Raw genomic sequence first — 15,809 nt, 5'->3', positions numbered from 1 at the left:
TTACAACAAAATTATTGGTAAATTTCAGATTCAGCGGACAATTCTTTTAAAATGAAGTCTTCCTTCTCCATCAGCATGTTTTTTTTGCAACAAGGCAAGGTCTAGGAGTATTGAGCATGAAGATGGCATAATGAATCTTTTAATTAAATAATTCAGTATTTTGGGCCCAAGGTGTTCACAAGGTTACAATTGATATTTTTCAGCTGATGTCTTGTTGCTAATGTAACATGGTTGAAGATGTACATACATCGTGCAGAGGCACAGGCTGCATCAGAATAAATTAACTGCATGCTAGATCATTAGGAAACCAAGCCTGTATAGAAAGAACCCAAGATCTTCTACCAGGATTGAGCAATAGAAAATCTAACAATTTCCCGCCCTTCAATGAATAAATACTGGATTTGCAGTTTAAGACTTTCAAGTAAAGAAATGAAAATCGATTGAAACAGAATTATTAAAAACAAATCAACAGCTCTCAAAACCCTCTACAAATGGAAAATCTGTATACAACAATATCTACTTTCAACTTGATGCTACAAACTGCTTGGGGACGAAAGAAGGATTACATACAGGTCCTTGCACTAGACAACTTAAGGAGCAAATAATCATTGAGAAGAGGCCTAGCCCATGTTTGGAAAGATTCCAGAAAAGTTTGGTATTTTATCAACATGCTTCAAGGCACGCTCAGCAATCTGCCTGGTTCGATAGTCACCATGCTGAAAAGCATCAACAAGTGCTGTACTCACGTTTGGATCTCCTGAAACTTCATAGGCTATATCATCTGTACGCAAAATTCTCTCAACAACCCAAACTGCCCTCCTCCTCAGATTGTCTGTCCGTTTCTCGAGTAAAACGTCAAGTATAGGTTTGATTCCCTCTGCCTCACACAGCACTGTTACCCCTTGTTCGATATCAACCCCATCATCCAACAAAGTAGATAGTGCAGCAAGTGCGGCCTCAACCACCCTCTCATTTGTGTGGTCTAAAAGTGCTACTAACTTCTCCACGGCCTGTCCTTCTAGAAGACAAAAGGATTCCCTCTGTGTACATGTACCCCGGTGAAGCTTACACAATCCAGATATAGTAGGCGGTTTGCTAAAACATGGAAAGATTGAGCCACAAAGACCAGGTGGTGGCAACTCAGGCAATCTTGTCAAATTTTTAGATTCTAGTGATAAGTTCTCCAATGCTGTGGCAGAGATCATCTGTACATTGTCTAGTCCATTCGCCTGAAGCATGTCAGTAAACAATTGAGCAAGATTGTTCTCACGGCACAGTGCAACGCAATCAGGTTCATCAGCTAAGACAAATGTAACCCTTGCAAGGACTCGTACGAGCCCTTCTAAAAATGGTGTGACAAAGCGAGTGCCCCTTGTCTCCCCTTGCCGGATCCTAGCCACTCTATTGATGATCATCTGAAAGGCAGACTCATCTAGCATCTGCCTGGTAAGGCCCAAGTCCCTCTCAGGGAGATCAGCTAAAAGGCCAACAGCTGCAGCCTGCTCTTCAGTGATTCCTATATTTTCTGATATGACTTTAATTAGGCTGCTGAGCTGGCCAACTGAGCCACGTAGGGCATCAGCCAGTTCCTGGCCCATGAGTGGGGAGAGGTTCTGGAGAAGTTTGATGGAAGCTACACGCAAATCTTTCTGTGGAGCCTCAATAAACTGAACCAAACTAATAGTAGCACCAGAGCTTTTGATGGCAGCAACAACATTAAGAACTGTTGTTTTAGAACTAGTGAGTCCAACAAGAACCTGGAGAAGCTTGCACTCAATTGCTGGACCTGTGTTGCTAATAAGATGTAGTAGGTTATGGACTATGTCTTCTGAGACCAGTGTCTGGTCGTCAGATCCAACTAGGATAGAATCGAAGTCATAACCTGAGTTCACAACATTAGCAAGAATTGTTGCAGAGACCTCTTTTAGTCTCATGGGAAGCTGATTGGAACCGACAGTGAAAAGGTCCTTCACAAGGGGGGGAAGTATTCCAGCCTCTATCAGCACTTTGGCACTTGCCTCATAAGAGGAGATCTGGTTTAGAGCTTTTAAAGCAGATTCTCTTGACTCCATAGTACCACTTCTCATGATATTAATCAAAGATGAACCCACAGTTTTAGCCACAATGACTTTTACATCATTGTTCAAGACCAGCTCGCCAAGGTATGAAGCCATGGAAAGTTTGGTTTCTGGTCGGCCTGCAACCATCACATTGAGGGAACAGAGTTAATTGCATGACATTCATGGGAGGAATATAGCTTTTCTTCAAGGAGTGAGAACAATAATATCTACATTTAAATATGAAAGAAAACAAAATCAAAGAGAAGTACAGCTCAAACCTATATAACAAACCCAGTGACACATTCACATTTTACTTCGACCCTATGGGTCTTGAACCCAACTTCACTGTCCGCCCATTCTTATGAGGGTTCCATTAAAGTTAGAACTCACTGTAGAAGTAGCTAATGTTCTAACTTATTACATGACCAAAAATAGTTCTACTATTTTCAAATCCTTACATTGTTAAGGAGGGCCCATGCCTCTACAAAATGCTTTCTTTCCCCAGCCCCCAATTCCCCTTTTATTCCCTAAGAAAACAGAATATTATGTCTATAAAAACTCATCAATCAATGATGACCAATGATGATTATAGGAATAGGCATCATAGATCTCATACAAGAAAACCTTAAATTTTCTTTTAGAACATCATGTTTTCATTTGGAATGTGTGCCAAAGTTTTCAAACCATATATTAAAAATCTCTACATAAAAAATATTAAAAGAAAAGGACAGAAAGACAAAAGAAATTATGTTTTATAATGTGATACAACAAACCATCTCACCTAGGAGAGGGTATCTTATGAGACCACCCTCTCACCTCATGTGGGACCCACACATGTTGTGAGAGAGAGATTTCATGAGATGCTTTTTCCTCACCTGCAAAATGCAAGACCCTTGTGTATTGATAGAATCTTTTCTACAACAAAATTGAATGTGAAATCCAGCTTATCTTCACTGTCACAAATTTTCAAAGTCTTACTTTTTATTGATACATCTGTACTTTTTTACCTAGAATTTTTTTTTTTTAAGTAAATAAAACCAATGAAATAAGTGCCCGTTTGGGAGGACAGTTTAAAACTGTATTTTTTCAAAGTATAGCTTTATAAATTCCCACATTTTTCTAAGTAGAGCCTTTTTTTGTGCCTATTTTTTTTTTTTTTTTGATGTAAAAATAAGTGGTACCAAATAGGCACTAATCCATCTTGGATTGAAAATAGCAAATTGAGAAGTTAAAAACTTGAGCTTTCTAATTTAGCTATTGACTTGGCAATGCATACAAGTTTGACTTAAATAAATCAAGTTATTATTAACTTACACTTCCAATGCACAGTCTTAACAATTAACTTTAGCAAGACCACAGGGAATACCAGCTTATGATGGCCAAGGAAAAGGCAGAACAAAAACTGTACTTCTCAATCTCTTAAAATTATGAAATCTCAGGACCAAAATATAGATATTGCACAAATCAAACTAACATAATTTGTAACAAAAGTTCCAGATATAACTAGATTTCAGAGAAATAAGGGAGCACAGTGATAAATACATTGGCAGTATGACTTTCAACATGGTTCAATATAACTTCAAATTCAAACAAACATAACGAGAATCATTTTTGCAACCATGTTTTGATGAGAAAGAAATTGGCCAAGGAGTTCAGTTATGTTTGCAACAAATTAAGCAAGGATAAAATAGTAGTGAGTGCAAGCACCTTCAAGGATTTGTGTCAGAAGAGGCTGCAATCTTCCATTTTCAGCCATCTGCCGCACATTGTTCTCACACTTCTCCAGATTCTCCAATGTTTTCTCAGCCCTCTCAACAGTAAGAAGATTTTCGGATTTACTGCTTGTCATCCCAACCAATATAAGAATTGCTCCATTGACTGAACCAATCTTCTCACACAATGTTTCAGATTTGGAGAGCTCATACAGCAAAGAGACAGCTTCCTCCCTCTCTTTGGAGAGCTCATGAGATAAGAACTTTACTATAGTGCGCACAATGTCCCCCTCAGCCAACATTTCCTGCAAAACAAAATGAAACCATTAAAAAGAGGTGCTAAGCCCAACCACGCTAGTGATTCCATAAAAGCTATGAGGAATCACAAAACCTGTGACATCCTACCTTATTCTCAGCATCTTCCTCCACCACAATTCGGAGAGTTTCCAAAGCTTTACATCGAACTCTACGGCTGCCGCTCTTCAACATGTCAACAATCAAGGGTATCAACCCTGCACTACGTGCAATATGCTTGTTTGATCGGCTCTTTTGGCAGATGTGCTCAACATACTTTAAAGCATGAAGAATTTCAGTTTCTGAGCTGCCCAGATTCAATGACCTACGAGCCATATCAAGCTGAACTGCTTCATTCCTAGCAGTCCACTCTTCAATGGTGTTCCGCAAAGCTAAGCTAGGGTTCATATCTGTGCTTTTTAATTCTTTAAGCGTTAAAGGACATACCATCTTTCTTCCACTCTCCTTGCATTCCCTGAACCACTTTTCAATTGCTTCACGTTCGAAAGTTTGCCCATTTTCTAAGGTAACAGGATCAGACATAACTTGCTTTGTCAATGGGCAGACAAATGCATCATATATAGGCTCAAGGTGCACTCTTTCAAAATGAAAGCTCTCATCTGACTGGCTGCCAATTTCAGAACTCCCATCCCAGCTATCAGCCATCTGATTTAAATTACTCCCTGCAACAAAGTAGTATTTCAGAAAAGATAAACCATTGTGCCAATAGCTTTACAGTGGTCAGGGAAGTAATACAAAAAGATAAAAACTAAATCAATCTGAGATAAAAATAAATAAATAAAAGATGAAGGTGCTTGACAATAATAAAAAGAGCATGCTTAATTGTTTAGTGTTTACCAAAGCATCAGTGCGTGTGAAAAAATAACAGTGTTCACACTCCCTCTCGTTGTTGAGGGGATTGAGGGGAGACACAGAATTTTTAGATATAATGACAAGTATTAGTTGTAGATTGTTCTAATGCTGCAACATGTCACAAAAAGAAAAACTTTGTAGACAAAGGCATATATGGAAGGGTCAATGTTCTTTTAGATGGGCACTAAAACCACTTTGAACCAAAAATTGGAAACATGCAATCAACCAATCCAAATCTGCACTGAATTATAAGAGATATAAGTGGCAAATGATTCAAACTGAAAACAAATCTTATAGTACCCTGAATTAATTGTAAGAATCAATTCAACTCTATGAACATTACTAAAAGTGAGCCAAACTCTGTCCAAGTTATTACACCAACTCAACCTTCATTAATCGTTTATCAAAATGACACCTTCAACCACACCCTTAAAAACCCATTCTAAACTAAATCCAAAATTTTCAAAATTTAATTAACCCCCCTCAAAAAATTCATCATCCAAATGATGACCCAATTTTAGTCCTTACAAAAAAAATTCAAAATTTTCCAAATTTAGTTAATCCCAAATAGCATCTTACTAATCTCAAGCAATCCCAAAAGCCCCAATGCTTTCAAAGTGATACTCAACCTTCATTAATCGTCCATCAAAATGACACATTCAACCACACCCTTAAAAACCCATTCTAAACTAAATCCAAAATTTTCAAAATTTAATTAACCCCCCCTCAAAAAATTCATCATCAAAATGATGACCCAATTTTAGTCCTTAAAAAAAAAAATTCAAAAATTTCCAAATTTAGTTAATCCCAAATAGCATCTTACTAATCTCGAACAATCCCAAAAGCCCCAATGCTTTCAAAGTGATCATGAACAACCTGAGCAAAATACAGAGAGTATTACAAAACAAAAACACCAATAAGAAGGGATCATCAAGAACCATTACCTGTCTCTTAATTCTTGGAAGACCTTGAAGAAAACCCTAATTGTAGTTAATTTGACAGCTTGGCAATAAAATCAAGGTGGACTCTTGAGGCAGAGAAGATTGTAGTACAAAGCTGTTGTTCCATGGATAATGAATTAAACCCAATGAAGAATAAGAATTAGAATTTATAATAGGCTTTTTCCTAGTATGAGGAAGTGGGAAACTTTTAGTTTTGAGATATAGATAGAAAAACATAAAAATAAAAAGAAGAAGAAAAAAAGAAGAGGGCTTTATGTGGTTGAGAAAAGGAACAAGCAGAAAAAACAAAAGAAGAAAGTAGTAGTAATAGTAAGAGGTAAATATCGTGGAAGAAAGAAAATGTTGACTCAACGAGAATAGTCATCTATCTAACAAAGCCAAGCAAAACCCATCACAATTCACAAACCAAATATCTCAGAGAGAGAGAGAGAAGAGAGAGAGAGAGAGAGAGTGAAGAAAGAGAGAGCAGCTTCACCATCCGTTGACCCGACAAAAGGCTTCAAAAAAAAAACCAGGCTGGCTTGGTTGGCTCACTGGCTGGCTTTGGTTTGGTTTTGGCTATATTGCTTTTCAACAGAAGTATCATATGTAAACAGAGACATGGTGGGATTAAACATAGTTGATAGTTCCACGTAGCCGTGTACCAAAGTAGTCAAGTGCTACCAACCACCAGTTCTTCTCCCCTGTCAGAAAAGAGTGAGAAACAAAAGCACTTGTTGTCTTTCTTGAGCTGGGTCACTCTGTCAGGGTAGTTGGATGTTTTTTTTTTCGTTCTTTTTCTTTTAGCCAATAGAATTTTATTGGAATAACTTTTTGATGACTAATAGAGTTTTTATTAATGTAGCTTTAGATATTTTTTTATTAGTGTGTCTTATATTATTGTGTATATACAATATTTTTTCTATTCTAATAAATTATACAAATCTATAATTGTGTGATCATCATTAAGCTTAAAGATGATGATGGGTTGCTTGGATAATTGATCTTCTACCAAAACTGTTATATTTTATAATATAGTAGTAGATGCTTGAAGTAAAGATTGAATTGACTGTATAAAAGATTCTAAAATACTGTAGTATATTTCAATGCTCATTATTAAACTAGGTTGAATTTGTATGCAAAGGTCACAGGCATGATCTCATATGGAAATGAAACCTTAAAACATTATGTTTCTTTTTGTTAAGTGGACACTACTAATTAGGGATAGTAACGAAGTGGGATGAAGTAGGACCTATATATCAATGAATCGTAGGTACTTTATCCCTTTTAGCGATGGAAAGCATTTTTTTCATATGAGAGAGAGAGAGAGAGAGAGAGAAATAACTGTAAAAATGATAAAAGGTAATTTTTTTTATATGTATTTTATTTTTTTATTAATAAAATGGTAATAGGAAATATATATCATTTGATCATAAATTTTTCATCAATCAAATATTTAAAATTATGTATATAAAATAAATTTATGATTAAATAATAAGAAACATTCGATTGACACAAAATTTGATATGCATATTAAAATTAAAAAAAAATCAATCCAATGGTTAAAATTTTCAAATTATGTAGTCATTTTTTTTTTTTAGTGTCAATAATAGTAATGGGCCACAACCAACTACAACCAAAACTTTGTCTGTTTAAAAAATTCTATATACTACTTTCGTAGTTGTGTGTTCTAACAAGTATTACAGTTTCTTAAAAAAAAAATGTCTTTTTTTTATTTTACCATCCTCATGACCAATTGATGCCTACTAAAATCCAAACCTTAGAGAGAGACAGAAGAGGCTTAATTCCAGAACTTTACCACATCTTGAAATTGTACAGATGGATCACTACCTAGTCCTTTGGCAAATATAAATTTTTTAAGAAGGTTCATTTTGAATAGCTAGATACATGGCGTTGAATTATGGTGTCTTGATCAGAAGCGTAAAGGAAAGTCCTTTTTGATAAAAGAGGTACAGAAAAGTCTTACAACAATAGATTAGATTGTATAGAAAAGTCTTTTTGAATTATGGTGTCTTGATCAGCATCCAAACTCCTTATAAAACTTACGAGTTGAGTTGGATGAATATGAGGTAGAATCTATAAGATGCACAGGTGTATGCAACTTAACATTATAAAAATAAAAAAATAAAAACCCAATTTTGAAAGTCTAGTTTCAATCTTTATTTCGGCTGGTCGTACATGCGGCTCTGAGTTCAAACCTGTCAAACACCACGTTAAACCTGCCCCGGTTCTACCAGTTGGTCCTAGTTGATGCATATGATCGTTTGAAGGGTTAGTCTGCAACAAAGAAGGCGGCCATGACGCCGCGTTCAGCCCCAAAAGACAAAAAGGCAAAGAAAAGATGGCAGCCAAGTAGTCGAATTTAAGAAAACCAGAAAGCAAAAATAGACTAAAAGTCTAAGAATAAAGACATGAAATATACAGTTACAGGACACAGCACTTTCAAATTAGTCTCCCTCTTGGGTAGTTGTAAAATATTCTAGAAGTACAGTAAATGTGTATTTTATTCGCCAAACTTGGCACAAATCTTCTGCAGGTCAATGTACGTTTTGGCAGAAACAAATTTGCCCATCCATGGAAAGCACATTTTAAGGGCCTTTAAGAGCTGTCGAACATCAAATTTTCAAACACTCACTGTGCAGGCAGCTTATGGTGTCTCCTCACCAGCCAACAAGCAAGCTGGATGATGACTCTCATAAAAGCCACCACTGTTCCATTTTGCACACTGCTCCATGTATCCAAAATACAAAGTTTTGTACTCAACCATATGGTGAAATCAACAGATTTCTTCTGCAAATATGATATCAAAGATGGATTGAACTGCAAGGGAAATGCCACAATCAGATGATAAATGTATATAATCAACAAATATTTATAATTAAATAAAAGCAAAGACAATATAAATAAACTACAAAATTTGGTGAAGTAAAAGCATAACTATACTTTTTACCCTGAGCAAATGTAGTCTTCAGCTATACGGAAAATTGTATAAATCAATGTCAACAACCCATCAAACACAGTTGCAGAACCCATCAATGGCTAAGAACCAGTATTTCTCTTTTCCCACCTATGCTGTCCATATGTTTCTTTGATTTATTTGAATTTTACCAAATTTGCATGTTATGTTGCACATTAAACTAGAAGAACATTGCTCTTGCCTACCTTCGTCTTTGGGAATGTTAGGCTGATCAATTAAGAGCTGCTGGAGAGCACATAGGTCACTGGCACTGCAATGTAGATAATTCAAGATAAGCATGGAACAAAATAGGAGTCAAGTTACATGCTAACAGAAACACAAAGACAAAATTGCAATAAAGAAGAGTTGAGAAAATATGTGGCAGATCTAATTATTGAGATCAGGTGACATTTGAATGGGTATAACTCGGCAGAATACTCAAACAAGTAGGTTTTTTTCCCCATAAATTAATTGAAATCATGAAAGACAATAAAACCCCCCACCCCCCCCCCCCCCCCCACCGCGCGGTGGCAGAGTTGTAAAAAAAGCCAAAGTAAAGCAGAAAGAAAGAAAGGAAACAAAATGTTTAAAGAGAGAGAAGGTCAGAAACCCCTTCTCTTCTGGCTTTGATTTCGAAATCCTATGCAAAAGCCTAATCAACTTCAAAGAATATGCAAAAAGTCAGATTTTGTAGCATACAATACTTCAGAGATACATGAAGGAGATGTATGACTGCAAATAACAGCCCCACTTAGACTTGGATTGGGTTTGAACAACAGAGTTTCTATGCAAATGAAACAGATACAAAAAATTTATTTTTTTATAAAAAAAAAAATCTCGCACACCTGGGTTTTAACGTAAGTGTTGATAGCGCTGAAACCACTGAGGCTTTAAGAAGGTACCTACCAAGCAAAAAGGTAGCAAAGTCATTAATAATCTAAACTAAATTGATTTTTGACTTAACTATAATTTGATCCATAAAATTAACCTTATCTAGCAGCAAGAAATTACCACTGACAAGCAATGTTCTCACTTCGTATAATTAGAACTGATATCATTATCAAATTCAGTGACATATTTATATGACATAATATAGGGTATGCCCTTATTTGTGTGTATTAATTGGGGAGCATTTAAGCATCCAAAATGCCTCGGACATCAGACTCTGGAATAGCTTATAATCTATCTTCTCTGACGGTTATAGAAAACTACAAAAACACAAGCATAAGGAAATATCGTAGATTTTCCAGACATAGAAAAAGCTCCATACTCTGAGTGGTGCATGTCATAAAGAACCATAAGCCCATCCAAGCAATCAGCAAGAGTGGGTTTTACACCAACTCGTAGCTGCAGTTGTTTCGCACTAGGCTGATTAGACCCACCTTTAACTTGTTGTCTACTATCTCGATGAATCTTCTCAATCGAAAAAACAATACCATGAAATTCTTCCCTGCAACAATCATTGAACACCCATAAGCCCATAACATATATAGTGATAACTTGAACTCAATTCCTACGCTCTCACAATACATTTATCAAACAACAAATATGCATCTTTTGCTTACATGGTTCTTTTCAAAGAAAGGAAAATAACCTCCAAAGACTCCAATTGCTTTCTCAGCAAACCATCTCCAATTCCAGCAACACAATTCAAAGAACCATAATTTTTGGAGTCTTGAAGTACCTGTACACAACCCACAATGCCAAATCCAATACAAACAAATAAATACAACAACAATCAAGCTCTAGTCCCAAAATTTTAGGTTCGGCTACATGTACAATACAATATAAACAAATAAATAAAAATATAAGAAGAAAACAAAATTGGGTTTTATATAATGTGAAAGAAATATGAGTTAGAAATAAAGTACCTGCAACCTCTGGATGATAGAAGAGGCACTATTGAACTGTGAAATTAAGCGAGACTGAAGCTCGTCCCAACGGCTCATTTCGTCCCTAACTTTTCTGAACTTTTGCTGATATTTCTTCACCATTGCCTCCATCACTATAACACAAAGAATCAGAGTCACTCAGCCCCTTTATGATTACTAGTATACATGAATTAAACAACTACGTTGTATTATTGTTGGTTCTTAAACGACTGGTCGTATAATCATGGGCAGTACGACAGTAATAACTGAAGCTTCCTTCCTTGAGCCACAACAAAATTCATGAAGTTGAAATTGACTAATTAATTAGCACAATAATTAATTTTAATTGTTTCTATTTTCTCTTAAACCCTCCTAATTGTGTCCATAAAAACCCTGAAGATTCTTACAATTAAACAAACAAACAAGCCCAAAAATCAAAACCCATGAGAAGAAACCGTGCCTGAAACTGAGAGAATGGCTTGGGAGGCAGAGGGAATAATAGCCTAGAAGTTCTGTAGAACCAGAAATAAAATAAAATAAAAAATAAAAATCGAATATGAAAGAAAAATGAGAGGGGTTGATATTTTCGTGAATAAGGAAAAAAGATGAGGGTATTTTAGGTATTTGGGGTGGTTAAAAAACGCAAATTTAATTTAATTTAGTGTTGTAGAGAAGAGAAGTGAATGATGAATGTGTAGCGTGAGTGCGTGATGGAAGAAGAAGAAGACCAAAGTTTAAGCTTCTCTGAAGTAGTTGAAGAACAAGGACAACGAGGATCCGAGGAAGAGAATGTTGTGCAATTTCTCGATTCCTTGGATTCCTATTTAACCTTATTCGATTCTTTGTCTTCGACACTGCGCCAGGTCACCTCACTCTAACTCACTTCCATTCCAATTTTTTTTTTTTTTTTTTTAGTTTAGAATGGTTGGAATTGATAAAAATTTATGAGATTGAAAAAAATTCACTTCCATGATTGTTTGGGAATTTAATCGTCCAATGGAAAATTTTTGGATCATATATATATATATATATATTTGGAAAGCACAGAATGTGTTTCTTAGATACTGTTATTTGCTTTATTCCTAATTAATTAGCCTTCTGAAGTGGTTATTAAGAAGCCTGTTGATTCACTTTGGTTCTATCAGGTATAGGGTGGTTGTTGTTGTGACATTTTTTTTTTCTTGAATATTGATAGGGATGGCTGGAATTGGCGAGTGCTCGACATTCCATGGGTGTGTCCCGAATTAACGGTACTTTGCTGGACCTGAAACCCCATTCTGCTGCTACAACATTGCAAGTATCTGAACCTGATGGTAATTTTGTTTCTACCCTTTTGTCCATTAAGGTCGTTTCTATTGATAAATTACTGATTGTCCCAAAAGCTTTAAGTTATTAGGAAATTGTGAATTTAATCATTTAACCATAATCCTAACATCTATAACCAAGTGAGAAATTCCTGCTATTCAAGTCGTCCATAAACCGAACTGAGACACATTTCTAGTTTTAGTTGAACTTCTACCAATATTTAGTATTTACTCATGGACGCCAAATTCTTAGCAAAGAATGAGAAAGGACATGGAATCTTAAAATTTTACACTAGTATTCAAAATGGCAAGGAAGATATTCTTGCATGTAACAGTGTGCCTGCTTGCTACAACTTATTTTTCAGCTTTTTGAAAATGGGGTTGTTTCAAAGAGCTATACCTAGATAAAAAGGAAGCTTAAAAAAATCTGTACTTTGTTTGAATTCACAGGTGAGGCAACTGCATTTTACATCATCCAAATGGGTTTAAGATAGAATACCAACAGAAAATTCTAGGTTTACAACAGCCTCAACTTTTATGAGTTTTCATTTATACATGCACACACTCACACAGACATATGAATGATTGACTTATTTGCATTGCTTTGTAGTCATGCCAAAGTAACTTTTGTGATATATGATCTGTTGTAGTTGACTACATGGTGGGACAACCGCATTTTAAATTGAGCAAATGGGCATCCTCTAGTAATGAAAACTGCTGCTCTGGAGAAGAAAAAATTAGGGAGGACAAGTTGCAGACAAAATCTGATAGTCCACAGCTAAGACACCGCTCCCAGTTTTCTGGTATAGTTTTGTTGCCCCTGTACAAGGAAGATACAGTAATTATTTGACCTTAAAAACTTAAGAATTTTGCATTAGTCAACTACTTCTGTCTTGATTGATTATGAATGGAGTGTATGCTGTTATAACTTTTGCCATTTGTATTTTTGTGAAGGAACTCCAGCAACAATTGGAGCTCCTCTTATAGTTGATGATCAAGTAAGTGTATCACAAGCATTAATGTTTTCTTATAACAAAGAGATTTGTATTCTAGCATTTGTTTTCATGCACTAGAAACCTTATTGTGAACCACATTGTATTAAGTTCAGTTGGTGAAAAAATTTTAAGCAACTGAATTTAGAATGATTCTCAGTAAAATCTTCAAATGTGCAATCTATGAAATTCTAATAAAGGAAGCGTAAAATGGAGTAACTGATTAAATCTTGTCCATGCCATCTAGGTTCAAAAGGAGCGATCTAAATCACTATCAATGTTTGGGACTTTAGTTTCTCCAAAGCTTCGATCTGCCCAACTTTCATTTGAGACAGGTGCATAGCCCGACACAGTTTCTCATCAAGATAAACAAATCTCTCTCTCTCTCTCTCTCTCTCTCTCTCTCTCTCTCTCTTCGTGTGTTTGTGAGTGCAATAACCATGTGTTAACCCCATTGAATTTATGCTACTTATATACCAGTTTGGGTTTTGATTTCAATTTGGCTAGAGGGAAAGAAATGACTCATTCCAAAAATTGCTGTCATGCAGCCCTGGAGACACTCGTAGAAATAGCAAATATGCGTTCAACAATGTTTTCTACTTCTGATCAAATCCGAAAAGAAATGGCAGGACCAAGGGATGACAACAAAAGGTATATATAACCCTATTGCTTGAAAGTCAGATGCCAAAAAAAAAAAAAAAAACTCTTCAGAAAGACCTAGCTAGGCCATAACTGTGAATAACACATAAAATGGTAATATTTTACCCAATGAGCAGAGCATCAGAGTGGTTATAAGCGAACCCTATAACATGATTATTGTGCTTTAAATCTTTGGATCAAGCCTTGGAGCTCAAATACGAAAATTGAAATCAAGAATAAATTGACTTTTTCAGCTGTGGGGAGGTTTTGCCTTATATTATGTTGTTCTTTGTTTCTTTGGTTCATTATAGTCCATAGTATAAAATTAGATAAAAGATCAATTATAGTGCTTCTCTCAGTCGAGATTGGGCATTTTGTATAATTTTTAGTTATTTGGTGCCAACAGGTATTGTATTGCTGAAGAGGTTTGTGACTGAATGTTTCATTCGATCAATTTGGTGCAGACTCAAGATTCCATATGAGTTTTTACTAAATAGCAGTGCAGGGTTCCTTATAGTGCTCTCTTCCTCCAATTGTGATGTAAAAATTATCTTTTTGCACTCCCATTTTTGGTGGTTAGTTATTTAATATTGTGTAGTCTCCATGTATTAAAACATTAGTTTTTACTAATAAAATTGAACCCGTCCTCTAAGTGAATGAAAAATATTATTTTGTCTTTTCCTCTGCCACTTGGGTTAGCTCATTGAACTATCTATTTTATGCATAGTAACACTAGCTCATTTTTGGTTAATTACAATGCTTGATCTTGTTCTGACATCTCAGCTTAATTCTTCCCATATTGTCAACACTAAGAGCATTCAAATAGTTTGAAAAGAAAGGAATGTGTGCACTTTCGAGGAGTGTGAGTTATTAGTAGTAACTATTAACTAGTCGCTAACTTGCACAACAAGTAGGAGTTTTGCATTAATGTAATAATACATATACACTATAATTAAATAACATTTTTTCACTATCCAAAATATTAGAAATCCAAAAAGATGTTATGAATGAATACAAAAAAGATCTATTATTACAAGGTAAAAATCCATTTAGAACATGACACCCAATTTGTTCTAGAGCAAATTTAAAATTAAAAATTAAAAAAAAAATTAAAAAATCATACCATGGATCTCAAATCTATACATGGAGTAAACTTTATAATTAGCTCTCAATGTGAGCATATCCGATAATTGCTACAATTTTCTCTTAGAAATCTAAAACTTCTACTTGTCTCTACTATATTTTTCATTACTTAAAAGAGTGTTAGTTTTCTTGTTGGTGAATGGTGAATTCATCCTTGGCAAAAGGCAATGTCTTAGACGGAGAATCCTTGACTAGGAAAGGCCCCAAAGTATTGTTCATTTGTGGATCAGAGTCTTTATTAGTGGTCTCCATCAGTGAATGCGACTCCTTCATTGTTAGGTTCCTATGGTTATGTAAAAAGGCATTAATTCTAATTGGAGGCAAAGATAAACCTTATAATAGTTTGATGGTTAGTCATATATATACATTTCATAATCTACAATAGATGATGAGTTAATACACTTAAACTTTCTACCAGTACAAACTTTGGAACCTAAAGGCTAGAAAATAAAATGGATCGTAGAGAATACATGATTGTCATTCTCTATAATGACATGGATGTCATTGCTCTTTATGCTACCAATGAACCTCTTAGTCATTGCTATGTTACCAATGGTTGGTGTTTAGCCCAAAATCATGCCTAAATTGAAAAAGTAATACATTCACGACAAACTCCAGGATCATGCCTAAATTGAAAAGGTGATACATTCACAACAAACAACACTTAATTAATTCCATAATCAATTTAGCCCAAAATAGTTTTAATCAAGTGATTTCATTCAATTGAATATAAAATATAATCAAAGTATACCCAACCCAAAACATATACCCAACTCTAAGACTACTCAAATTTGAAAAAAAAAAAGGGGGGGGGGGGATTACCAAAGAGGCAAAAACAGTATTTCAAAAAATCTTTGCAGACAAGCTATTATTAATTCTAATATAGGTTTATCGATGTCACTTTTTAAGTCCATATATATATTCACATATATCTATTAATTTGTGTAACAATATGAAAGATTCGGACTGAAGTGGACCAAAATGACCGAACTGGACCAAAATA

General features: G+C 35.2%; 3 protein-coding genes across 4 annotated transcripts; 1 reads left to right on the top strand and 2 right to left on the bottom strand.

The window, feature by feature from the left end:
* Positions 1-389: 389 nt before the first annotated feature.
* LOC115974669 (U-box domain-containing protein 44) lies at positions 390-6,390 on the bottom strand. The gene is made up of 4 exons (XM_031095131.1): positions 5,884-6,390; positions 4,178-4,749; positions 3,768-4,077; positions 390-2,197 (listed from the first exon to the last, which is right to left on the bottom strand). Exons 2-4 carry the CDS (start codon positions 4,730-4,732, stop codon positions 621-623), a joined length of 2,442 nt encoding a protein of 813 aa, XP_030950991.1. The 5' UTR covers positions 4,733-4,749; positions 5,884-6,390; the 3' UTR covers positions 390-620.
* Positions 6,391-8,320: 1,930 nt separating this feature from the next.
* Positions 8,321-11,273, bottom strand: LOC115974668 (uncharacterized protein At5g43822). 2 transcript variants are annotated; one of them, XM_031095129.1, is made up of 7 exons: positions 11,189-11,273; positions 10,729-10,862; positions 10,423-10,541; positions 10,128-10,307; positions 9,703-9,759; positions 9,064-9,128; positions 8,321-8,721 (listed from the first exon to the last, which is right to left on the bottom strand). In XM_031095129.1, exons 2-7 carry the CDS (start codon positions 10,858-10,860, stop codon positions 8,678-8,680), a joined length of 597 nt encoding a protein of 198 aa, XP_030950989.1. In that variant the 5' UTR covers positions 10,861-10,862; positions 11,189-11,273; the 3' UTR covers positions 8,321-8,677. The 2 variants fall into 2 exon arrangements, with proteins under 2 accessions (XP_030950989.1, XP_030950990.1); XM_031095130.1 differs by having other exon boundaries at positions 11,136-11,222.
* A 33-nt stretch (positions 11,274-11,306) lies between these two features.
* Positions 11,307-14,347, top strand: LOC115974667 (coiled-coil domain-containing protein 115). The gene is made up of 7 exons (XM_031095128.1): positions 11,307-11,591; positions 11,924-12,041; positions 12,683-12,835; positions 12,987-13,030; positions 13,272-13,359; positions 13,573-13,675; positions 14,070-14,347. Exons 1-7 carry the CDS (start codon positions 11,439-11,441, stop codon positions 14,098-14,100), a joined length of 690 nt encoding a protein of 229 aa, XP_030950988.1. The 5' UTR covers positions 11,307-11,438; the 3' UTR covers positions 14,101-14,347.
* Positions 14,348-15,809: the final 1,462 nt, after the last annotated feature.

This window comes from Quercus lobata, chromosome 2 (genome assembly GCF_001633185.2).
Source record: "Quercus lobata isolate SW786 chromosome 2, ValleyOak3.0 Primary Assembly, whole genome shotgun sequence".
NCBI lineage: Eukaryota > Viridiplantae > Streptophyta > Magnoliopsida > Fagales > Fagaceae > Quercus > Quercus lobata.
Note: the sequence above shows the minus strand (reverse complement) of the source record. Positions and strands in the feature narration are given on the sequence as shown.